The sequence below is a fragment of the Cyprinodon variegatus genome, unplaced genomic scaffold (genome assembly GCF_000732505.1).
Source record: "Cyprinodon variegatus isolate N-32 unplaced genomic scaffold, C_variegatus-1.0 Scaffold478, whole genome shotgun sequence".
NCBI classification, from domain to species: Eukaryota; Metazoa; Chordata; class Actinopteri; order Cyprinodontiformes; family Cyprinodontidae; genus Cyprinodon; species Cyprinodon variegatus.
The window spans coordinates 290,752-317,599 of NW_015150931.1; the positions used below are offsets into that span (position 1 = coordinate 290,752).

The 26,848-nt window shown below is 36.4% G+C and overlaps 1 protein-coding gene across 1 annotated transcript in view; it reads left to right on the forward strand.

Moving 5' to 3' along the window:
- The window catches only part of kctd16 (potassium channel tetramerization domain containing 16), a 127,543-nt gene extending 114,524 nt beyond the window's left edge, over positions 1 to 13,019 (forward strand). Inside the window, exon 2 of the mRNA XM_015389861.1 lies at positions 9,670 to 13,019. Coding sequence (XP_015245347.1) covers positions 9,670 to 10,133 — 464 coding nt within the window. The 3' untranslated portion in view covers positions 10,134 to 13,019. The remainder of the gene's footprint in view (positions 1 to 9,669) is intronic.
- Positions 13,020 to 26,848: the final 13,829 nt, after the last annotated feature.

Consider the following 26,848-nt stretch of genomic DNA (forward strand, 5'->3'; position numbering starts at 1 on the left):
TCTTAGCTTAATAAAAGGAGCTTAAAATATTTTGGCAGCGTCTTTGTTTCGTACGTTTTAATGAATTTATAATAAGAAATAAATGTTAAAAGCACTTAAATGTTTGTGTTTATAGAATTAAAAAATATTGCAACAAATGCTTTGTTGTCATTTTAGATTTTTCTCTTGTAATCTTCTGCCTGCCAGTGACCTAATATTTGTTTTTAGAGTTAATCAAACTAGATATAACTAGAAAAGTACTCAGAGAGAGCAGACATCCGCCAAGCAGCAAGTTTCGCCCCAATTAAGACTCAAAATATATGATATCCATCTGGATCATTACCAAACTTATTGAATTGCTCCTTGGTGTTAGGCACGTACTGTATCTGGTAAAATTTTCCATAAAATCCGTTCATAAGATACCAATGATCCTGCAAACAGACCAAAAACATTCCCTTTTCTTGTGCTTTTGTCTTCATTAAAATACCAATGCTGAGGCTTTCCCTATCTCACAGTCCTAGAGAATAATTTAAAAATCCCTGTATCCAGATTATAATCTGGATTATCACCAAAATGTAATAAATTGTTCCTTGGTATAAGGTGCGCCTCTGACAAGAATGTAAAATCCGTCCATAACTTTTCAAGTTTTCCTGTACACGGACAGACAAATACACACATACTAACATAACCTCCTTGTTGGAGGTAATTTTTGTCAGGCATCTGACAGTTACTATGTTTATCCATTCACATAGTTTTCTGGGAATCTGCAAAAGATTTTGTCACCAATAAACTACTTGCCTCTCTTAAATGAAAAAAAATGTGTATTATAACAACACAGTACCCAGAAAAGTCCCTGAGAAGCAACAGAAACATTCAATAAACATTAAGAAAAAAGAAGAAGATATTGGAAATTAAGTAAGGACACAGACCCAAACAGCAGAGTTAAGATTTTGTTTTGCCGAGATCATTTATCTCCACTAAACAGCCTCCCAGTGCAGAAAGGCTGTATGACAGAAATCAATCAGGGGGCAATCGTCCATACAGAGGCACTAATGTTCTAACCTATCAATACCGGGAGAAGAGAAGCACTGCAAGAGGAAAGGAAAGGTAAAAAACATAGAGGAAATTTTTATTATTTAAGTAAAACACCTTTTGGATAACTCTCCCCTTTGACTACAGCTTGATGTAGCGGTAAACCCAAATATGTATTTTCCTTGAAAAAACCAACATATTGAGGTCAACTCCTAAGTTCTTTATAATTAGGCAAGACAAACAATGTCCAATTCATTTCAATTCATGTAAAGAAAAATACTTTATCAATATGTACGAAAGGAAAATACACAAGATCACTTCAATGTTTTGTAGATGTTAAAGGCTGTGAGCAGAAAGTGTCTTGGACACAGGAATAGAGGACTCAAACCCAAGACTCAAAATTTAAATCAGTAATGTTTTAATTCAGTCAAACAAAATCTCTAGGTGACAGAGGCAAAAGAGGCAAAGGAAAGTCCAAACTACTTGTCGAGTCAAAAAAAACAAAGATTTGACAACTAACGGCAGACCAACTAATTGCTAATGAGAGTGCATTATTAATGAATTTCAATAATAACACAAGATTAGATTTAACAATGTATTTATTGTTAAGTTTATTCATTTCATTTACTTTTCAGACTGCTGTGAATTGGCTTTGCTGTCCACAGCTGACAAGACTTGTAGAGGTTCTTGCTGAGATCAATACATCAGTGCCTGTAGCGGCTGACGGGAGCTGTGGCAGGTTTGTGTGTGTGGCTAATAGCATGCAACACTCATTAGACTTCAATCAGACCTTCTGCCCACCTGCCTGGAAAAGACCCAACACAGAGACCGCACAACTCTACTGCTACACATACCATGCATTTCACACAGACAAATATAAGGCAGGAACACTCACACTGAATGATGCAGGCAAGAGGCATGGCCGACAGTCTGGCACCTCTAATGACAAGAATGGAGCGGCCACCTGACACCAGCTTCCCTCTTTCTGTACAATATTATAGATAATAGTTTGCAAATGTGCTTTCATTTTATATGTGCTTTAAAACACATCTTTACACAAAGCCCTGCTAATGCACAAGCTAGATAACCAATAACACTGTTATTGGCCTTGTGTGTGCATGCACATATATGTATTTCTCTCCATTCTTAAACAGTAACTCTCAAATGTGTTATAAACTGACCTTGAAGGCAAAAATGACTGTGCTCTCACATTAGAGTGTGCATGCAACACTTTGACATGACCTGTGGCATATGAAGGCCTACTGTATAAGTACTGTAAGAACCAACAAACCCACATTTTTAATGATGAAACCAGAATAATTTTACTTTTACATTTAAAATATTTACCTATGGTAAATTATGCAACATTTGTTTAAAATTATAGATTTTTTCTTGGCCATCTTCAAGCTTAAGGAATAAATAAGTAATTTTCTCAAATTTTGATGTGTTTGTGTAAAACAATCCCATGCAAGCCCCTTTTGTTTAATTAAGGTTTTTTTTTTAATATTATTTTCATTAGTCCCACCTCTACATTGGACGATTAGGAGCTATATTAAAGGCTTATAGCAAATACCTTTTTTTCAGCTTTATGCAAATAGTTCTGGTTTAAATTGAATAACCAAAGGTTTTCTTCATGCATCTTGTTTTTGACCTTATTGATGGTAAAAATGAAACAACAAGTTTAAATCGCCAGAATGGTGTAGTTATGAAAACTGTTGCTTGTCACCCCAAATTGCAAGAAGTTCATCTCAGTGTTGGACAGTTTGATGTGAAATAGTATTATGTATTCTTTATGTTTATGTTACAAAGTTGATATTAATTTCTTTAACTGGTACACTCGTGAAATTACTGTTGACTACGAGTACATACCCTGTCTGTTAGACTCTGTGTATAAAAGTAATAAATTTAATGTTTGTAAGAAATAAGCTTCATAAATGTCGATATTTGCTATTGTTTTAATAGACATTTAAAACAGCTTTATGTTTAAAGACACTGTAGTTGTTACAAGTTATAGTCATTAACAAACATAGCTCAAGTTATTTATAAATAAAAAATAAGTTAGGCCCACAACTGGCCACTGTGGGATGCTAAAAGCAATGTCCACATATACAAACTTTTTAAATCTTTCTCATCCATTCTAGTGCAAAACCCCTTATCGTTATCCTAATGTTTCTTTTAAATCGTTATGAATAAAGAATAACTTTTTTTAATCTAAACAACACAGCAGTTATTTTTATTTTATCAATGCTATTATTAACGTATTCAATAAAATGACCAACTTCTTTCTGATTAGCAGAAACAGAGCATTTCAAACTTTTTTTATAAAGTGTTGACAGCAGCAGTTATTCACAGCATTAGCCAAAAAATTCACTTTTCCTACATTAAAATGATTAAAGACTAAAAAAGACAAGACTGAACAAAAACAGACTAATAAATCCCTAATAGGAATTCCCAAAATAAACAGCTAAAATGTGCACAGCTTTAAACTTAGTGACATTAGGCCTTCAATGCCCCTGCAAAGTAAATCATCCTGTCTAGATGCAGCAAAACAAAATCAGTCCACACCCTTGATTCCATTATAATTACACTCTTTAAAACAGGAGCACAATGAAGGTCACTTGGAGTAACCAATGCCTTAGTTTTATTCAAAAGTCTATATGTTTGTGTGGCTCTTGAAACTTTAAACACTTACCAATTGCTAAAGGGGTAAGTCCGGGGTTCATGTTGACACTATTGCCCCATTCACACTAGCCCTCTGAAACCGATCCCCTCAGAGTTCGGACCGAGTTTGGATCAGTTACCGTGTGGAGCTCGGTTCCTTACAACCATTTACACCTCAAGCTAGCACAGTTCTTTCCCTCCTTTTGGTAGTCCATGATACTACAGCTCTCAAGGCAACAAACAAAAATGGCAAGACCCATAACATTCAGGAACCCAAATTTCAATGAGAGTCTTGGTCTCAAGTGTGTTAGAAACTGGCCTTGAAGGCAATAATGACTGTGTTCTCACATTAGAGTGTGCATGCAGCACTTTGACATGGCCTGTGGCATATGAAGTCCTATAAGTACTGTAGAAACCCAGTTTGGTCATTATGACCATTTACACCTCACGCTAGCACAGTTCTTTGCCTCCTATTGGTGTTCCAAGATAATACAGCTCTCAAGGCAAGAATTAGGCAAACAGAAATGGTGGGGCCCATTCAGGAACCTATGTGAATGGATAGCGTCCTCCGCCCAAATTTCAATGAGAGTCTTGCTCTCGGCATGTTCCCAGGTCTCACCACTCCCTATTGATGCCATTTTTGGTTATATTTATGTACATTTTGTTAGTTTGGAAATCAGTGTTTGGTTTGGTTGATATTAATTAGTCTCGTTTGTGTATATTTGGTTGTTTTTGTTAATTTTTGTTGTTTGTCAAAAATTGTCTGAAATAAGTAAAGTCTTGTATCCTGAGAGGAAGTGTGTGTTTTGAACAGGTGACGAGATCTGTGAATTGCAAAGCCGGAAACTCTGGAAAACCTGTGAAATGAGTCCACTGACTGTAAATAGCAGATGAAGCGGTATGCTCATGTGCTCTTTGTTATCAGAGAACTGAAAAATGTAAAGTTTTGCAGACCACTACTGCTGAAGTAGTACTAGAGCGGTTCAGTTATCTGGCATGGTCTTGTTCAGTTGTGTTCCAATTACACTCAACAGCTATTTAATGCTCGGACACTTCTTGGCATGGTTTCAACAGGGTAGTGTAAATGGAGCTTAAAGCACAGACTCATAACGTGTCTTTTCAAAATTTTGGAACAATTTGAGTATTTTAAATCCAAAGTAAAGATAGGTTTCTCAAGGTTGTTAAAAAAAATATGAATCCATTAATGATAATAAATATAAGCAGTATACTGAATGTTTAAAGTTAGTCTAACATTTGAAGCCTCAGTCAGTTCATTATTGCCTAATTAACAAAGATAGTCATTTCAATTTGCCTTGCAAGATAATATCTTTTAAGTTATATAATCATTTAAAGAAGGCAGCTGCATAGGAAATAAGAAAAGTAAAGCATAAGCAAAATAATTTCTGCCTCTCTTAGCCTGACAATGAAACCATTCATTGTTGAAACCAATGAGGAAATGCTCAACTACACATTTACAATTTCATTTTTCACTTCATTTAGTGGTGAAAAAATCACCACTTCCATTAGTCAGTGTGCTTTGACTCACCCATCAACACCGTGTATGCAGTTCTCCCCTTTTGTGAACCTAATTAGGATACTACTGTGAAATTACAGAAACGCCATTCACTTATTTCACAGATCGTAGTTATCAGTGTTAGTTTTTACAGTAGCTACATAAAGGTGTTTTAATCCCCCCCAATGTCAGAGAAATAAGAAGTGGTCAAATGTACAACTTTAGACCCTTCCTATTTCCAAGTAACACTGCAAAGGCTATGGCTGTTCACTGTAAATTTAATTAATGTGGCATGTCATACAAAGAAGTAGAAGGAGGTGGATATAATTACTAACTGCCAGAGTGTAATCACAAAATCATATATCAAATGAATAGACACAAGGCTGCACAGACTCGCACACTCAACAAGGCACTTTGAAAAATTTGTTATAACAGCGTTTGCCACAGGATTCATTTTATGTCGACAAGCTGATTGTCTTCAAGCTGATTCTCAAGGGACTGGGGCCATTTTTCAAACCACTGGTTATGTGCCTGCATCTCATCGATCAGGGGACTCACTGTCCCCTCAGAGCGGCGTAAATTAACTCATGTGTTCCTAAGCACAGCCTTGAAGGAGACCCCCATCAACATCATTCTGTATCTTGGACCTGGATGATTGCATTGTTTCAAACATGGATCATGCATTTTCAGAAGAGCGTGTGGCTGCAAATTTCACTCTAACTGATTGTGTTATCGATCTCAGTTGCTTCCACTGCTTTATGTTCTCTTTTATCCACTTGTTGTTCTCATGATAGAGGGTGAATGTTTGCAAGGGTGGCAGTTTCTGTTACAAACACGCAATTTAACTGTTCTATATGGCGCTGCTATAGCAAATTGTATTTATAACTTCCTTGCACCACCTTAAAATGAATTTCATCGTTTATATCCTTCTTTTTGGTAGGTATGTTTAGCTATTAAAACCATTGTTGTAAACAATTACATCATGGCTAGAAATATATTGCAATCATTTATTGGAACTTTATTCATAATATCTCAAACAATCTATGAGAAGCTCGTCATCTATTTGTGCTGTTTACTTGCCAAGGTAGTGTCATTTGATATCAAGCATGTTGTATTTTTGTTGTTTCCGCATTTGGAGTGAGCTCTATCTGGACAGAGTGGGGATGTGAGAAACAGAACTCCAAAAGAGAGACACTTGTCAACCATAGCTTGGTGGTGGCTATGAAGCAAATTTATAAAGTCCTAATTACAGCTACAGTGATTATTGATTCGTGCTCCTCCATTACCTAAAATACTCTAACTTTATATTCTCTGATTCCTGCTTTAACCTGCGGTGAGATGTCAAAGTGAAACACAGTATTCTTATTAGTTTGGTTGCTTTATATCCTTTAAATTTTAGTTCTAAAATGTTAATAATTGAAAGCCTTAGTGTGGTAACAATTAAACAGATAATCGATTCATCCGCTCTTTAAAAAGAAAAATGTTTTAGAGGGTTTTTATCCACAGAGAAAATATATATTTATTATTCCACTATATTTTATGATGTTTTAATTATAGCAAAATTTCACTTTGACCAGAGGTGCTGTCAAAGCCTGATGCCTCCCCTGTAAACATTGTAGCGCCGTAGGGGGTAACAGATTGGGCCCCTCTGTATGAATGTGTGCACAGTAAGTGTGTTTGTTTCTGCAGGAGCTGAGATGTGTAAATGCCAATGGTAATTAAAAAGATTCAGCACTGATATGGCTGAAAAAGGGGGTTGTGTTCCATTTCTGTCAGGGGCTTTGATGATTGAGGTTTACTTTGAACACAGAAAGCAGTACTGTGAAGGAGGGTGCGTGTGTGTGAGAGAGTGACTCATTGTCCAGCTGTCCACTAAATCCATGTTTTTATACTCATTAAGGTACTTATAAAATATATTGGCTGTTTTGAGTAAGACTAAGAGCAGTAAGTATTTGTCTATTACACAGTTCAGTCAATACATTTATTTACAAGGCCCTTCAATGGAAAGGAAAAAAAATAGACATTTTTTTTTTATTCTAAAATGATTTAATTAATCAGCAAATATAAGGGAAAACATAAAGGTTGGTTAATATGATACCCAATTAGTAGAAGTTGCTAGGAACCAAAATCTGTCAGCCTTTGAATGTGTGGAAATGAAGATGAAGCAAAGCAGTTCTTACAATCATAGGTTGTAACATGGAGGGTGTTTGCCCTGTTTTGATCTCTCCTCACTAAACAGCAAAGAGTCCATCAGCAACAGATACCCCTCAATTATTCAGGAGGTTAGCATGAAAAATAAATGGCTGTTTCCTGTAGTGAGAGGTGTGGTGCAGCCATGGTGTCTCAACCTTTTAGGCAGTGCAACGCCTTTACGTCTTAAGCTAGGCAAATGCTTTCTCTTGATGCTAAATCTACAGCTGGTTTAGTTCCATTATTGACTGAGATTAAAGCTGCTGGGCAAATGCCCAAGTGTCATTATCACAGAGGAACCCAAATCCTTTGTGGCTGGTCAGTGGGAGCCACAGTGCTCTCTTACATCACTGAGTGCTGTAGGTCAGTAAAGCTTGAAAAAAAAAAAATGTAATGATGCACATCTGAGTGTTTAGACTTTGTAATGGCGGGCAAACACTATACGATATTTTCATTTGTACTCAGCTATAGTGCAAACTGTACAATGAAACCGCAGGGTTAAAGTTCACAGCTCACAATATCTGTTCTTGCACTCTACGGCCTGATGGTAGGTCACGCTGTATGTCCAAAAACACACGTCAGACTCTGACTTGTCTGTCCTGAAGTAAAGTCAGAGAAAAAGAAGAATTCAATTGTTTGCGCCTGTGCAGAACACAAGGTTGAGGTGAATCGGCTTGTAGATGCTCGCAACTCCACAGAATATGCTTATGATGGCCGACTGAGTATCAAAAAACTTTGATTTACATCTGACTGTACGACTCCTGATCAGGAGGTGGTCTTGAGAGGCTAATCCTTATTACCCCTGTATACTACTTGACCCAGAACACAAAATGAAGCTGAACCTGATCCAAAATATTCTCAAAGATTTTTTTTCACAAATAGCAAAAAGGTGTATATCTGTCATTCAGTGTATGCCCTTCTTAAGTGGGTAAAATTAGAGGGCATGCATTTTAAGGGTTACTGATGTTTCCTTTGCCAGGATGATGATTACTTATTGGCTGATATGACTCCATAGAGCATTGCATTCAGATCTATGGGGTGAATTGGTCCCAGCATTGGAGAGACCGAACCATCAGACTCAAGCTATAACTATTCATCACAGGAGTTAAACAAGAAATCGTCGGTACACATACTGCAACTCAGAAGTAGAAAACAGGGGAGGTAGCTGGGCTTACAGTTCTTTAGAGATACAAGAAAATATCAATAAAAAAACATTGGTAGATTTTTAATTCAAAATATATTCCTGAATATTCATAAAAATAGTTTAAACTCTGAAAGTTAAATTGTTACCAAAGGTATTATCAGTTTTATTTTGTTTTATTTGCTTTACTACCTGCTTTATCATGTTTTTATCATTGCTTTTACTTTCCTTCGATTTTACGGGTTTAAATTATGTCAAGCACTTTTATCTTTGCACTGAATTGTGCTGTACAAATGAACTTGCCCTGCCATGTCTTTAGATAGGTGTGCTTCTTCGCTATTTTTTTAAAATTAATTTAAGCTCTTTCCAGTGCAAATTGGTGTTAAATCTAATTAACCATTAATTAGATCTCTGCTTGAAGCCACTTTAAGGAAGAAAATAATTCAGTCAATTTCTATTGGTAACCTTTAAATGAGATGAATCAGCTGGCTCATCTGAATACACAATGACATTTATGCAGTTCGTTGTATTTAGCATTAGGTTAAATGTTGGCATGAGGAGGGACAAGAGCGCACACTTTTAGGGACTGCTGTGGTCTATAAAGGACAAATGTTTTGTTTTGTTTTTGGGTATTCAATATTCTAGTGTTTGGCGTACGTGCAATTTTAGTATGGATTCCAAGTAAAGTTTTATGAATGAGACCCCAGAAATGTTTTATTGACCGAGCCAGGGGTGAAAGAAATTTTTTCAGTGCATTCTACATGAGTGGGTTGAACTTAAATTTTCTACTTTCATTAAAGCTTTGATGTCTGTTGTGACAGCATGGATGTAAGTGGGCCTAGCATTGAACAATACAGTATTGTCAAATATTTACCCTGCAGTTTTAGGATTAGAGTGGTAGAAAACCTGTTGTTCTTGATGTCATTACACTTTGTTCTAAGTGTCAGCTATTTGGCACTCACTGTCTGACAGTCTGTCTTCCTTTTGAGTTTGTACTTTCTTTCTTTTTACTGTCTGAATGATTTGTGTCCTTTTTCCTTTTGTTGAGCTTTTTCTTGATGCAGATTGGTTTACAAATAAAGAAGGAGCTGGTAAAGGAAACTCTTCATGGACTGTAATATAAGCTCATATTTTGCCTGTCTTATCTCCACAGGTGGTCCATCACGCTGGTCATCCCCACCATGCGACTGCTGCTGCAAGAACCACAAGGGTGACGGTGAAGGCGAGAGTGGTACTTCCTTTAATGAGCTTTCAACATCCAGCTCGGAGAGCCAGTCAGAGGCCAGCTCTCCCCAGGGAACTGTTGTCTGTGGTCCAGTCAGTCGTCAGTCGCACCCTCATGCCAAAGTGCAGACCCTGGACAGACCGCAGAAGAAAGGCCCAGTTAGCATGATTCAGCAATCTGACCAGCGACGGAAGAGTGACTTACTGCGCACTCTTACAGCCAGCTCGCGGGACACCAGTGGATCTAAGAAACGGCCTGCTAAAGAAAAGCTGACGGTTGAGGAGGAGCTGGAAAAGTGCATTCAAGATTTCCGCAACATCAAGATCCCAGAGAGGTTTCCTGAGAGGAAGTACATGTGGCAGGCTGACCTGCTAAGAAAGTATCGCCTTTGAGCCAGAATTTTGAAGGAATGCATTAAAGGAGGAGACACCAGGCCAAGGATCAGTTTACATGTATTTCCATCAATTTCTTCACACAAAATGAGGTTTTGAAAGGACACTACATACAAGGATATTGAATGTCAGAACCAGGATTAAATCATCAAAACGGGAATTGCAAAGGCTAATAAAAAATGTTATATGTACAGTATGTATTTATATGTAGTTTAGACCAACTATATACTGTAGGTATGTGCAGTAACTTGCTAAATGCATCAGTGCTGGACTATTACAAGAGACCTAACTGATAGAACAATTGAAATCCTTTTACTGGCTGCACCTGGTGTTACTGATGGCTAATGGATTGCACAGACTGTAATTGACCATCAATTTGATGGGAAAAAAACTACAAACTCTACATTTCTGATCCAACAGAGGCAAACACTGATTTATTGCGTGTACGTATGAGTATGTTGATATGTATGTGTGTGTTTGTACCCAGGTGGCCTGGAGGTCAAAGATAAATCTGCATCAGGACTCATTAATTATTCATGCAGTTCCAACAGAGCTCTCTCCACGAATACTCCCTGAGATCTCTGCTGCTACAGCGGCACAAACAGCTGGGCTGATTACTTCTCTTTTAGGTAACATTTGGGGACTCTTAAGCCAGAGGGAGGCACAATTTCATCAGCATATAAATTAATTCACCTTCTTAGAAGGAGGTTAGGTTGCAAATGTGCCCATGGAACACCAAATAGTTACACATGGCTTTAATTTTGACAAAGTTGCCTGGACATAGACCAACAGTCGTGAGGGATTAATGAAAGAGCAGTCAAACTTTGAAAGAAAGCAAAGGTTTGATAAATTGAACACTCAGATCACAGTCATCAAACTATATTAACATGCTTAAAAAAAGAATCTAATGTCAATGTACAATAAATCATTGCATAATTAAGCCTCACTCTGTATGACAGCTACTAAACAGACAGAATAGGAAAGGTCGGTTTAGTTTTCTAACACTGCCAAAACAATTTGAGGCTTTTCACTTATTGTTGACAAGCTGATCAATAATATTGATGACTACTGTAGTTTGATGGTAAAGCTAATAAATGAAGTTCTTGTTTACAGTTATTAGTTAGGTCCTTGGGTTCACAACAAAAAGATGCAACTTGTGTATTCAGTGAACGTTAGCGATTACTTGTTTATTTAAGTTTTTAGTGGTGATGGAATGTGCTACAAAGGAAGTACAGAAACTAAGATGGCAGGGATCTTCAACCTTCACAAGGAAAACACAATTAGTACAATACTAGATATTTTAAAAAACTTCAATTTTTTATTGTAATTTTATTGTAATAACATAATACTGATAGAAGCACAATATATGCTTATTTAATTGTGTGGTTTAAATTACATGACAATCAATTGGTAAAGAAATCTAAGGACGTTTCTGTAGTCATTATAAAAGCGCATAAGGCGTAAGGAAAGTAAGCTGTGCATTTTCATTATTATATGGTGAGACACACAATTGAATGAGACTGGGGACAATGCTTTCCCTGAGAACCCAAAGAAAACAATAAGTGTGCAATTTTATTTTACTTTATGAGCAGTAATTAAAAGCAAATAGTACTGTATCTTAAGGCCCTTTCAATTACACAGAAAAAGGGTTGATTTTTTTTCATACCTTGGTTTCAAACAAAAAGGTTTACTATGACTAAAAATTCGGAGTTCTCACTGACTTGTCCTCATTTATCTGCATCCCTGTGGAAGTTAATTTGTTCTTTTTGTCAGAGTAAATTTCTCTTGTTTGACTCGTTCAGTAGAATTGTTGATTGAATAAGAATGGGGATGTCCTGATCTTCTGGCTTTTTTGAATATTTGCTTTACAGTAACGGACAGCACCTAACTTTCCTCCACCTCCACATAGATATGAACTTCAATGTCATCAAATTCTTTTTGTTTTTCATAGAACTTAATATTATGTCAGCCCAAACTTTGCAGGTATAAGAGCTTCAACTCTTCCAAGAAATGTTGAAATTGTCCTGAAAATCTTCTTAAGTACTTCTTTTTATGAATTATTGAGTGTTTATACGAATTTCTTATCATTCTTACGAAGCCCATTTATTAAGAGCAGATACTGATGCTGCACAACAAGTCTGTCAAAATAAAAATAATAATTTGAGACTTTAGGGGTATTTTTGTTAAGTACTAGAGCACTGTCATATTCAGACAGAGAAAGGCGATCCGAACACTTTCCCAACACAGTTGTAAGCAGGCAGTTCTAAATATCCTGGAATACTGAGGCATTAATATCTCCAGAGACAGAGTGCTTTACAAAATTGTTTTTGACACTTTGAATTATACTTGGTATTTTAAGGTTTAATATTAGCTGTTCATCTATTGAAATCCATTGAGTTAAGGACTCTACAACTTTTATAAATCTAACCAGATGTATACAGCTATTCAGTCTGAAAAATCTGCAATGTTACTAAATGGCTGAAACTTATCGCTTACACATTTTTTTTTTTCCCCCCCAACAGATTAAGGTAAATATGTAATAGGGAAGAATTTTCTTTGACCAAATATTAAACAAATGTCTGTCAAAGCAGTCTGCAATCAGATTACAAGGATTTTCCAAAATATCAATGGTTTAAACTCACCTATTTGAACTTTAAAAATATGAAATTTCTCAGCTGTTTTAAACTATTGTGGCACAAAGCATCAGCAATTCCAAAAGTACAAAATCTAAATGTTGTAGGTTTAGTTGCTAACTTAGCAGTCTAGTTATTTGTTGTGACAGCTGTAGCCACAGCGTTCTAAGAGTGAGTAAGGAGAAGAAAGAAAACGTTTAAGGAAAAAATTATTTTGGCATTGGCATGACATGCTTAAAGGTATTGTGGAGGATTTTGGTGAATTTTTGAAAAGACCCGTTCTCTCCACTTAAAAAAAAAAAAAAAATGCACCTGCACAACTGTATCCAGGAACGCCTATTAAACTTGTGCGAGAGCATGCACAAGCCCATTTCTCCTCACGCTGTTTAAAAGTTGCTTCTCTCATAGCTCATATGGGCTTACTGTGTCGGAACGTCCGCCCTAACCCCTAAATCCACCAATCACTATATAGAGCTGGGACTATATAGTGGACATTATAGCAAACTAAGTTAACTTTCCATTCGGACTGATTATCACTCCTTTTTAATCCCAGTTGTCCACGTAACTCCTCCGCCACTGCGCGGTGCCTGCGCCATCTTTTTTATTAGTGGCCGCTGTTCGGTAGCAGCATCCTGTGGCGACAGCGGGCCACTGTGACATGATATCCCATAATGCTTTGCAAGAAGTGCTCTTTGTGCATTCCGGTATATATCTGCCTCTTCATAGGCCTCTCTTTTCTTCTCATACACTTCATAGACACTTTTTCTCTAATGACTCTTGGCCATTTTCAAAGAACGGCGGCGAGAAAGGTGAGCTTCAATGACCGGCTGAAACCGTAGCTCACCACATATACGCCTGAAAGTACACATGCACAGAAAAAGATAGCTAACGGAGCGAACACGTAGGACGGCCTTACGTAAACATATCACCAGAATGATTGACAGTTAGGAAGACCAATTATTTGGATGATCCACCTGGAAATAAAAGATAATCCTCTATACCTTTAAGGTTGTGTGGAGGCTTATGCTTTAAAAAAAAAAATCTAGGAGTTGCCAAATAATGAACATAAAATCATCAGGATTGGTAAGCAGGGCATCCCTAGTTAAAAAGGCTAAACATAATGTAACACCATGAAAACAGAAATGAAACAAAATTATGTTAAAATTATATTTCTCTTGAGGCTGTAGTGAAACATCTTCATTGCCAAATAAAAGTACCCCATCAACATTTGAATACAAATAAGGTGAAGCGCACACGACAAAGGCTCCTGCAATGATACTGAAGTGAGGCAAATTTAGTCTTTGTTGGAGAAACTTAAGGTGTCCTAAATTTCTCTTTGATATATATATATATATATATATATATATATATATATATATATATATATATATATATATATATGATTCTAAATATTTATGCAGTTTTTTTCCTATTTATTTTAATAATAAATGAATTATAAACTACTAAAACACTATTCAGATTTTACTTATCAAAAATACATACCACAAAATGCTGAAGTATTACAGTTATTTTTCTATACACAGAAGTTACTTTTATTTCAATGATATTATTAAAATGTTCTTACAATGTCCAGAAAATAAACTTTCCATGGGAGTTTATTAAGAACTAAATTTGCTAACATCTATTAATCAGCTTAAATTTATTTAAAGATTCAGGAACGGTGTTGCATTATGTTGTACAGTAGAAGCAAAGGCACGCTTTTCCTCCTATCCTCCTATTAAATTAAGTGTATTTACCCTTAATTTGAGCAGTCAAATAAGATGATCTGCCAATGGAATGAGTATTTTTACTCCTAAAATAAGATAATTAGATAATATTCACTTAAAATAAGAAAAAGCAATAGTTTTTTTCTTATTTTAAATGTAAATTGTCTTTCTTCAAATGGCAGTGTCTCAATTACCTCCTCAATTCAAGAAAAAATGCACATATTTGAGCGAAAATGACTTATTTAGATTTCCATTTTTTGCAGTGAAATGTGAGCTATAACAGAACCTCTGACAAGAGTTAGTTTTCTGTTTCTACAGATTTATAATTTAATGAAATTTATATTTTTTCTTAAAAACTGTTAACTATGCTAAAAATCAATGATATCAAAGCAAAGCAATGTGTTATTCTTTGTATATAATGTAGAACATACAGATTCACAGCATACAGTCACTGCTGTTATGTTGCTCTCAGAGATCCACAAGTCGATCAATAATCTAAAACAGTCTTTGTTAAAATATTCTGTGCTTGGCATTGACAGGGAACTAAAAATAACATATAGGTAAAGTTAAATAATTTGTAGCTATTTGTTGGGCAACAGTATTAAAATTGATCATTAGTTTTTATCTTGCTTTCCTTTTTAATCCAAGCTCCACACTAACAGTGAAATGTGACCAGGATATTTCAATAAGGATACCCTATCTAACTAATGTGGATGATAACTGACAAGATGTTAAATCAAAACTCTAAATTCAAAAGAGAATGCAACCAGAACAGTGATGGAAAGAAAACATATTGAATATATTTCACAATTTATCATTGGCAGGCTTTCTTCAGTTCAAAGAACATTTCTCAATGAATCATTCAATCAATTACTTTATTGTCAACTACAATTTGCATTGTAAGCAAACTGCCATGGTTTCATTGTTGGATTGCCAACTTGAAGAGGGTGGATTTGCCATCAAACTTCTGCCCAGAGAAAGACAAGTCATATGTAGCCAACATTTCAAAGAAGAATGTTTTCAAGTTATTGCGTAGTGACTAACACCAGATACAGCATAGGGACTTGCTCAATAACCGATACCGCACTGTGACTTGACAAACCGGTAGGTGGCAATAGTGCTGTTTGACAAACATGGAGGTCTCCAGTAAAGCACACTCAAATGAAAATTACTCTTAATTAAAAATACTAAGTTTATTGAACAGTATGTAATAATTTTATATTTAAAATACGTACAGAAGTTTGAATTCTGAACAAGACCGGATTTTTCCTTTAATCCATTTACAGCATTACCTTGAGCACATAAAATGAGTTAGGTCAGCAAAGCCTAGTTATAAAGCAATAACCCAATTTTTGAACGTAAAGCTTTGTTCATCCTGTTGCTGTATCTAAAAATGGAGAGTATAGCACAACAACCCTACCAAGCCATAGTCAACCTAAAATCAGATGCCTAATGGTAGAAACAGCAAAGAGGCACATGACTGCTCTAGAGAAAAGGAGATTTGCAGCTCAGTTGGGATCTGAGAATTTTTTGGCAGGACATTTTTTTTGTGTACTCAATAAATGTGACCTTTACTAGAGAGACCCTGAAAAAAAGAGAGGTTGAAAAAACTCAAGAGTTCTGCTTGCCTCAGGTGATGTAGAGGACACAGCAGCTACAAGTAGGATGGTGCACTGGTTAGATGAGATGACAATGCACCTAAAGCAAAATTGGGTGGTAGAAAACTAATACTCTGTAAACACAATGTCTAACATGAAATTCGGTTATCGGCAGTAACGTTGGAATAAAACTAAATCTAAAAGTAGTTTGGACAAAAAGTAATGTCAGTAGACATGCCCCGTTGAGTCTAACTGAGTGCCAGTTTGTCCAAAAAAAATTATAATTTCATTAAAGCACACTTTCTTATTTTTTACAGAACATATCTCCACAATATATTCATGCTTGCAGTTGTTACCCGATAAAGGTATGTTAAAGACTTCAAGGAAAACTAATAGTTTTGCAAGGCGCCATAAGGTTTCTTTTACTGTAGTTTTTTAGTAGAGCTCATAGCGGCAAATCTTTCACCAGGGATAAGCTGCTCGGATGTGTGCTTTGTTTTCTTCTGTCGTTGCCTGATGCATCTGTTCTACAAAATAGTTCATCCATGCAGATGAAATTTAATGTCCTTACCCAACAGTTGAATGAGTAGAAATGGAAGCATAAAACGTTTGACACCTGGTGGCCTTTTAGAGTTGTCTACAGCTGTTTTTGCACAATGTATAGAAAAAAAGTACAACAAGCAAACAGGAAAGTATTTGAAAGCGAACATATATCGATCACCTTCCATGTCCAGCACAACCCCAAAACATTTTGAGAGCATGTGATATGTGGTTCTTTTTACCTGAAGTCATACATATTTGTGCGAATTAGTAAAATGATGTGTGCAAATTATGTCTTAGGAAACTTGTGATGTATGAAAACGAAGAAAGTCTAAACCAATGTAAAGTTGTCTGTTTTTGTTATTTTGCAGTGCTCCGTTTTATTTCTCGGACCGATTTCCTCTCCCTAAAATGATGGTAAATACTTTACATGAAACCCCATCACATGACTGCAACCTTCGTTATTTTCTGCTGCCTTTGAAAAGCCTGCCAGCCACAACAGAAAGTCACAATATTCCGACACCGCCATGGCAGACGTGGAGTCGAGTGTTGAAAGCAAAGGGGCTAGTTTTGATGTATGTTGATGTTACACACATTTACAAAAAGAAAAAAAAAAGCAACAAAACATTGTGAGCATGTGTTATAAACTTATGAAAGATTTCAATTAGTCTTGTGAAAAGAGTATGTGACAAAGAAATATTTGACAAAAAAGAGAAAATAGAAAAAAAAAAAAAAGATAAGCACAAATGTGTTGATTGTTATTGTTTCTCCACTGGTGTATGAAGTTCTTAATGAATAAAACGATTCTGCAACATCACCAAACCCCTGCAAAACAAAGCAACTCTCATTGCAAGTTAATGGAAAACTTGTTACAAATCATCATGAAACTGCAGAACACTATTCACTTACTGTAGCAATACAAAACTCTCAATTGTTTTTCCTTTGTATTCTGTGGAGGAGAGTCATTTACTATGGTAAAACATATATTCAAAGAGTCTGACATTCGTGCTGAGAGTTGCTCTGTATTCTAGGTGTAACATTCTGTTTCTATGGCTGCCTTTAGAGACAGTACTATTCATTTGCAAGTCTTTAGATAAACAAGCTGTCATTTTGAAATGTATGAGTAAATCCAATAAAGAAGATGAACTATACTGCTACTAATGAGTAATGCTTCTTTTGTCCATAATGAATATTCATTTGATGATTAAAATCTATTTAATAATGATGGAAAAATCATTTCAGAAAAAAAGTCCACGATTCAATTAGAGCACATAAAGGAATGTTTTTTTATTGCAAAGTCACAAGTGGCAAAGTTTTCGCCAGCACTAACTATTCAAATTGAAACGATCACTATGTATTTTTTAAACCTTTACCTTTTAAGTTACAATTAAAGTAGTAATCAATGACATTCTGTTACCCTGTGATATAAATATGATGGGAAATGGAAGCTCTATTCTCTTGGCTTGTCAAAAAAACTTTAAAGCAAGAAAAAGTCAATTAAGGATAGGTAGATGTCAGCTGAACTTCATAGTAAAGAATGGCTACAAGAAGGTACAAACCTCCCCTTTGCTAACTTCAGAGCAAATCCTAAACAATAAAACAAACATTTTGTTTGTTTGTTTGTTTGTTTAGGATTGCAACTGCACGACTGCAATTGTGCAAAAAGGTCAGGACAAAGACCATCCGACAAGCTCCCTGGGGAGGATGCAAAAGGTTAAGATGTCCAAACTCCCAGATAAACTATACTAAGCAATTCAAAAATCTTTCAGCGCAAAACCAAATCACACCGTGCAAGCTCAATATGACAGTAACTGCGTGATTTACTGCTGCAGTACTGTTGTGTCAGAATCATACAACAAACTCATCAGTCTAACACTAAACTGACAGCAACTGTAGGAAACTAATGAAGTTCTATTATTAGAATGACAGGAAAATAGGGTAGGAAAAAGAGGAAAAGAAAACAGCAGATTTCCTCCCAACTGGGCAAAACAGGGCAAAAGATAGACTGCTATTATACTTCATGATTTGCTTGAGGAAATGTCTGACCAAGCTAGAGATTTTTCATAATTTTTCAATTTTATTTTTTTTCTGCTAAGGATTTTTGATTTATACAGATGATGCAAAGGAGTCGTTTACCAGGTTAAATCTGAAATGACATCTCCAAAATGTCTCATGTATTTCTCCTTGACAACTATAAGATATGTGTGACACAAAATGAGACTAATGTTTATTCCTCATGCGTCTCAGTTTTTTCTCTGGAGCAATAAGGACTAAATCTCTAATCTCAACAAGCTCAAATAAAATTCTCAGACTTTCTCTACTTTCGGGTCTCCTTGTGATCCCATGCAGATAAATCAGAGAGCTCTCGCTATGAACTCAGTCAACTCTCATCCCAGTTTCAGTTCATGCTCCAACAGAGCAAAGGAAGAGCTCTCAAGCAATCCTTTCAAGTTGTAGAAAATATCTCAACAAGCTCTAATATCATTCTCAGAGTTTCTCAACTTTTGTGTCTCTTTGGAATCTGAGACAGAGAAATCAGAGAGCTCTCACTGTGAACACAGTCAACTCTCATCACAGCTTCAATATCCTTTTTGGAAAGCATTAAACACAGCATTCCTAAAATTGACTTCACATTTAAAGCATTATGTGACTCTGAAGTACAGATAGAAGAATGAAATGTTGCTGTAAAACAATAATTATTGTTCACAGCCTTAAAAGAATATTTTAACAGTTATTATTTAATGCCATCTATGAATTAAGGAGTCATTACATTATTGAACAAACTAGGAAATGATAGAAGATATACTGATAATCTAAGGCCAATAACTATTGAATGTAGATTACAAATCATTCACCTTTATCCTCTCTGATCAGCTGAAAACTTATTTGGGACCGATATATTCTGTTTATTGTAAATAAAATTTAACTTTATAGTTAGATTTACATAAAGCTTTTGACTCTATAGAGCAAACTTTAGAATTAAATAGAGTATTTTGGCATTGGTGAAAGGTTTCTAAAAGGGATTAATTTAATGTATAAGGATATCAATAGTTCAGTCTCCGACTTTCTCAAGGATCAGGCAGAAGATTTTAAGTGCAACGGGGAATCAGACAGGGTTGCTTCTGCTCCTCTTTATTATTTATTTTAGCTGCAGAGTTATTGGCTGTTTTTCATAAGAATGGCCAAGATATGGAGCAATTGAATGTACAGTATGTGGTTATCCACTGATCAGCTCACTGATACCACTATTTTTCTAAAAGATGAAAAACAGATCATCTTAGTTAAAAATAGGACAAAGAGATTTTTATGAGCCCTGTATTATACAGAAAGTTATAAAAATTTGAGTTAATATCAATACAAGATTATCAATAATGCACTTAACAAGCAAAGTAACAATGAGAAACCAGCACTAAAGAACTGCACAGAAGGTGTATGTATAGGAGACAGAACAAAGACTGGAGTAATCAGCTAACAGGGAGCAGGTATGGATAGTAGCAAATAGAAAATAGGGGAGGGGTGGGCAATTCCACTTCCTGAGGGCTGGTATTCTGCAAGTTTTAGATGTGCCTTTGGTTCAACACACCTGAATCAAATAATTAGATAATTATTGGACTCTAGAGGAACTGACTGCATACTGAGGAGGTAACTCAGCTATTTGATCAGGTGTGGTGGACCAAGGATGGATCTAAAAGTTGCAGGATACTTGCTCCCAGGAACTGGAATTAACCACCCCTGAACTAGGGGAAAAGAGAGTGGCACAAGAGGGCTAGAAAGCAACACAAAAAACAACTCTGCTTAAATATCACAAGCAAACAAACTGAAACCACTGACCAAGAAAACAGAATGGCATAAATAACTGATAACTTCAAAAGAAACTAAAAAAGAAGTCCAAAGGTGAGAACCATTAGCCTGACGTAGTCCTACTCAATTCTAGTCAGAATTTGAGTCTGATACTGCTCCATAGAGCTGTGATTATGGGGCGTGTTTCGAACGAACCAGGGAAAAAAAATGCCTCTGCACTCAATTGGATAGACCTACAACCAATAAGAGCAACGGAGTGCGTGACGTATGTTAAGCGACGCATAGTTGTTGTCAACAAAAATCAAAGCGTGCAGTTGCACGCCTAGAATAAGAAGATGAGCCTTGATCGTGTTTCTCTGTTCCTCTTTAAAAATCAATTTGCTGTCGATATCTTCTAGAACAGACCTAATAGCAGAATCTACACACCTCAACTCTCCAGCGGCAGCCATTGTTGTTGTCTCCCATGCGCACTTTGGTCACGTGGTTGATTACGTTACTGTTGATCATCTGTCCATCATCGTATAAAGCCCGCCCTGACAATTTGATTGGCCCGCCAGATATTGTGCGAGCATACTCGAGCTACTATGGAGCAATGCCAGACCGAACTTCCCGACCTCAAATGTTGTGGGCGGGACTAAGTTCGGACTGGCACCCAGGCTAGAGAACCATATAAGGATTTGTAAATTCAAGTTTTGCAGAATGTCTCGTGACAGCGCGTAATGTTTTAGCCGGTGTGGATGCTCTTCTTTCAAAATATGACAAAGCTAAAGACGTTCTTGCATATCATGGAAAACCTACAACTCCTGCTAACAGGAATTGCCCTCATGTTCAGCCTATTCAGAAATATTAAACACCACAAAAATAATGAAGCACCATGATTTCACCAGAGAAGTTTAGGTATGCACACCGGGTCAGCTGAGGGGCGGACATGCATGGTGAAATTTATAGTGGCGCTATAGAGAGAAGTTGTCTCAAAGAAATTACTATGGCAACTTTTTCAGGTTTTTATGCAGTCTTAAGATGGGATTGCATTATGACAAAAGCCTATGACGCTATCACACCTTGAAGATTTAGCCAGCACATGCGAACAACCCAGAATCTTCTAAAACGCTCACATACACTGAACTTTCTATGTATTTTTTTCAATTTTTGGAGTATACATAGAGTATTCATAACAAGTTCAGAACCTATGTCCAACGATAGCCTAAGTTATGCATAACGCACAGCAGCGTAATGCCCATGATATGTCAAAAGCCAGTGTCCTGAGCAGGGCAGCAACGTGCCCGGAGGCACCAACCCTGCATAAACCTTTTCAAGAGACTACATTGAGATTTAATCTTTAACATTTCTAACAAGAGGAGCTAAATTGCAAGTTAATTTTTTATTTATTTTTGTAAGTGCAATAAATGACCATGTTGAGGATGATCTACATAGATTGTTGCGAAAATATTGAGCAGACCAATTTAGTTACACTTAATGAAATTAAGAAGAATGCATGTTCTACAGGCAGTTTGAAAGTGATGTTCAAAACAAAGCCATGTAGCAACAATCATGACAGGGCTAAATATCTATAGTTCTCGTAGTCTATCTGAAAGTGCTACAAACAATGTAGCATAACAAAGGTGTAAAAAACAACCATAAAAAGAAATACAGAATTTTACTGCTCCCATCTCTTTCTCTTTACAGGCTCTTTGGATATTCTTTTTTTTATGTGCATGTCACAATATTTAATTTCAGTAATTTTGTTCCTTCTGGTTTAATTGTATAAAGACTGTCTGCTGTCCTACTTCATTAATATATGCCTGTCTGTATAATTGTTTTTTCTGTATCCATATTTTTCTAGAATTTTTTATTTCTGACAGACTACAAACATATATTTAGAATAACTCTCCCTCCTCTTTCATTGTACCAATACCTCCTCTGTGGCCATAATGACCCCAAAAATTTGTGTCAATTTGTTCCTTACTTTCAAGAGTAATAAAAAAGACACAAATATGCATCTGTAGTTGAGTTATAGATTCCCTTTGCAGGTGCTAAAAATTTAAATTTCCTCCATCCATGGACTGGCACAGTTTGGTAACAACTGGCGGAGGATGGGCTGTAGCAAAACCTTTGAGGATAAATTTGGGGAACTTTTGGGGATAAAATAAATTTTTTTTATTAATAAAATTTAATTATGATCTGCATATTGATGAGGGAACACACACAAAAAAAGGTTTGCACATGGTTGTTGCTGAATGGTAAACACAAATCTCATTGCATCTTCTTTATAGATCTGCTATGGGTAAGTTTGCACTTCTTTTAAGACATGAAAACCTTCTAAAAATTAGGCCCTTAGTCTATTTGTACAAAATAGTTGTGGAAGTTAGCTTACTTTTACCAGGCTAAAAATAGATGTACTGGTAAATCAATTTACTTTTCTATTATTTACAAAAACTTTTGTACGATTCCACGATTGATACAATAATTAGGGAAAAAAAGAAGAAAATTGTGATCTCAGTTCTGTAGAAGCCATACATTCACAACTGTTTAAAAGACGTTTACATGCCAAGTTTTAATGGTAAAAAAGAGACAATACTGCATTTTTTTATTTTTTTACAAACAATGTGCATTTTATGATTTCCATTCTGCAGACATGTTGTTTTTATACATATCTGTTTTCCTATTCTGAAGATTGGCCTTGGAAAGGCCTCTATCTTCAGTTACATTAAAATGTCACCATGCCCAAATCTTCATTAAAAATGAATAATTCTAAGACATTTCAATGTTCAAGCAGATGATGCCTTATTACATTTGTAATTATTTTTTTCCAGTGTTGCCCCCTGGGACTACAGACGATAATAATTTACAGGAAATGAGAATGGAATTAGGAATTAGGATGACCTTTTCCCAGGACTGAATGACATGAAATTCACAATGGGCTTTTTTTCATTTTTCAAAGACATGATTTTTACCTTTTCCAAGCACTCAGACTAAACTTTAAGACCATTAAATCATCTATTTAGTATTGGCATATGGAGAGCAATCTGCTGCCAGGCTAGCCTACCCCTAGACAATATGGTTAATTATACAGATTTCAAAGTCTAAGTCTGAACGAGAAGGACTGCTTGTGAAGGAAGAATGTGCGTTTCATGTCTCTCTTTGTGGCTGCCAGCTCTCCAAGGTAGGGACAAGAAGGGAGAGTATGCATGACAGTCTTAAAATAGCATCAGTGGGATCAGCTATCTTCTCAAGATCAGGGAATGAGGGAGTGCATGTGGCTCTCGAAGCTGGACTGATAATGTAAGAAAAAGATGGACGAGAGGATAAAAGTGTAGGGGAGAGGATGATAAAGGGAATAAAAAAAGTGAAAGGTATTGAATTAGGATGAAAGGTGAGAAAGGGGATAAAATGAAGCCAAAGTGAAGTGTGGAAGGAGTGGGAGATAAGTGGTTGGAAAGGATGACAAGAAGGCTGGTGGAGGGATTTACAGGAAAGAGAAGGGAAAAATGAAATAAAAGACTGCAGGTAGTAGGTTCTGGGGTATAAAGGCAGTCAGAGAAATAAAACAAGAACACAGAGCTAGAAAACAACAGCTGAAAGAGCAATGTGGGTTAGGAAGCATACGGAGCCTGTGTTAGCTGTCAGCATCCATATCTGAGATAACAACTCCAACTCCAGATACATGATCCTTTTTTCTGCATTACAAATGAAAGAGTGCACACCTGCAATACAATACCATCAGCTGCACGTATTGCTGTTGTAACCACAAGTGGGGTGGATATTTCTTAGCATCTCTGCTGAATGACACATACACTGCCAGGCATTGTGGAGCAAACAATGGTACAAAGCTTTGCACAAATGGCTGATCCTGCATCAGTTGCATCCCCGAGCCATAATCACACTATAAGATTAGTAAAAGCACATTAAACCCCTTATCTCTTTTTCTCAGTGAATTAAAATGCGCCAAAGATTATTTGAGGTCTTGCTATGCAATAGCAAGACCTCAAGAAAGATGGCTTTCTCAAAAAAGGCGTATCAGTAAAGGGCTACAACTCTTGCAAGCTAAAAGTCTTATAATACAATAAATACATTAACAAATAATCACAATAAAATGTGCAACAGACTGGCTACCTGTCCAGGGTGTACCCCACCTCTCACTCATAGACTGCCAGAGACAGGCCCTGGCCACACCACAGCCCTGATGAAATAAGCTGTAGAAGATTGATGGATGGATGGATGTAAAAATATGTCAATAATTATATTTTGAAAAGCATATAGAAATGTTTATTTATTATTACATAAATATCTTTTATTATTATTAATTTATTCATTCTGACTTGGCCTTTATATAAGTCAGCATGAGTTGACTGCACGGGCAGGTTAACCAATCAGATAAATTAGTCTATTTTACAAGCTATGCCATTATATTTAATGGGTCCAAAAATTGAGCCATAAAATAGAGTTTTGAAATGAAAGGAATTTCAGAATTTAACAGCTATTCCATTCCGTTTTATTGAAATTGGGAGATTTGGGGGTTACACTAACTGTGGAGTTCGTATAATTTTTGTCAGAGCACTGACTCATTTTTCATTTTTTCAATTACTTTGTAACAATGCTACTAAAAAGAAATATGCATATAAACACTTTATTCTGGCCTGTGTATTAGTCTTTGAAAGTCAAAATAATGTTGGGAACTGTATGAATACACTATAATGCCAAAATCATTTGCTCATTCATCCAAATTATTGGAATCAGGTGTTTCATTTACTCCCAGGGCCAGAGGTGTACCAAATCCAGCATCTAGGCATGCAGACTGTTTTTACTAACATTAGTGAAACAATGGATCACCCTCAGGAGCTCAATGAATTCTAATAACTCTGATAAGATGCCACCTGTTGTGAAATTTGCTTTCTCCTAAATATTCCAAAGTCAACTGTCAGCTGTATTATAAGAAAATTGAATTGTTTAGGAACAACAGCCACTCTGCCACAAAGTGGTAGGCTACGTAAACTGACAGAGCAAGGCAAGCAGATGCTGTAGCACATAGCACGAAGAGGTGGCCGACTACAGAGTCAATCACTACACATAGAACAGTGGAGAGAAGATTCATGGAATGGGAATCCATGGTTGATTATTTACATCAGAGCCATAGTGCAATGGTCAGTGGTGTAAAGCACGCCATCACTGGACTCCAGAGCAGTGGACATGTCTTCGCTAAAGTTTAAAAAAAAAAAAAAAAAAAACACTTCTCCTTCTGGAAATCTGATGGATGATTCTGGATTTGGCAGTTGCCAGGACAACATACTTGAGTATATGGGGACAATTGCAAAGTTTGATGGAGGAGGGATTCTAGTGTGGGGTTGTTTTTCAGAAGCTCGGCTTAGTCACCTAGTTCCAGTGAAAGGAACTCTGAACTATTCAGCCTACGGAGACATTTTGGACAATTCCATGCTCCAAACTATCGGGAAAGTTTGCACAGAGTCCTGACTTCAACCTGATAAGCGTTCCTTTGGGATTGCAGTGAGGGGAAATAACTCTTTGAACACCCTGCTATTTTGGAAGTTTTCCCACTTAGAAAAAGGTGTATTGGACATAATCTAAAAAGTAGATAAATCCAGAAATCGCAATATATGATTTTTTTTTAAACTAGTTATTTTTTATGATACAACTGCAAATGAGTATTTGAAGACCTGTCTATCAGCTGGAATTCTCAACCTCAAAGACCTGTTAGTCTGCCTTCAGATGTCCACCTCCACTCCATTTATTATCCTAAATTAGATGCACCTGATTGAGGTTGTTAGCTGCATAAAGACACCTCTCCACCCCATACAATCTGTAAGAATCACACTAACAACATGGCCAGGACCAAAGAGCTCCCCAAAGACACTAGAGACAAAATTGTACACCTCCACAAGGCTGGAAAGGGCTGTGGAGAAATTGCCAAGCAGTTAGTTGGAAAAAGGTCCATTGTTGGAGCAATCATTAGAAAATGGCAGAAGCTAAACATGACTGTCAATCTCCCTCAGACTGCAAGATCTCACTTCGTGGGGTCTCAATGAACCTAAGAAAGGTGAGAAATCAGCCCAGAACTACACAAGAGCTGGTCAATGACCTGAAAAGAGCTGGGACCAACATGTTTCCATGGTTACTGATGAGTTACTGATGAATTCATGGTTCGAAATCATGCTTGGTACGGTAGTTTCCCCTGCTTCAACCAGTACATGTCAAGCCCCGTCATAAGTTTGCCAATGACCATTTGAATGATCCAGAGGAGTCATGGGAGAAAGTTATGTGGTATATAAAACAGGCTGTATTATATTCTATTATTGTAGTCTAAATTTGTGTTGAAAATAAATCAGTAAATTCAATAAGGTTTTTTTACTACTCAGTTTCTAAGTTAGAAATTACAATTTTATGTACAGAAATTGATTGGC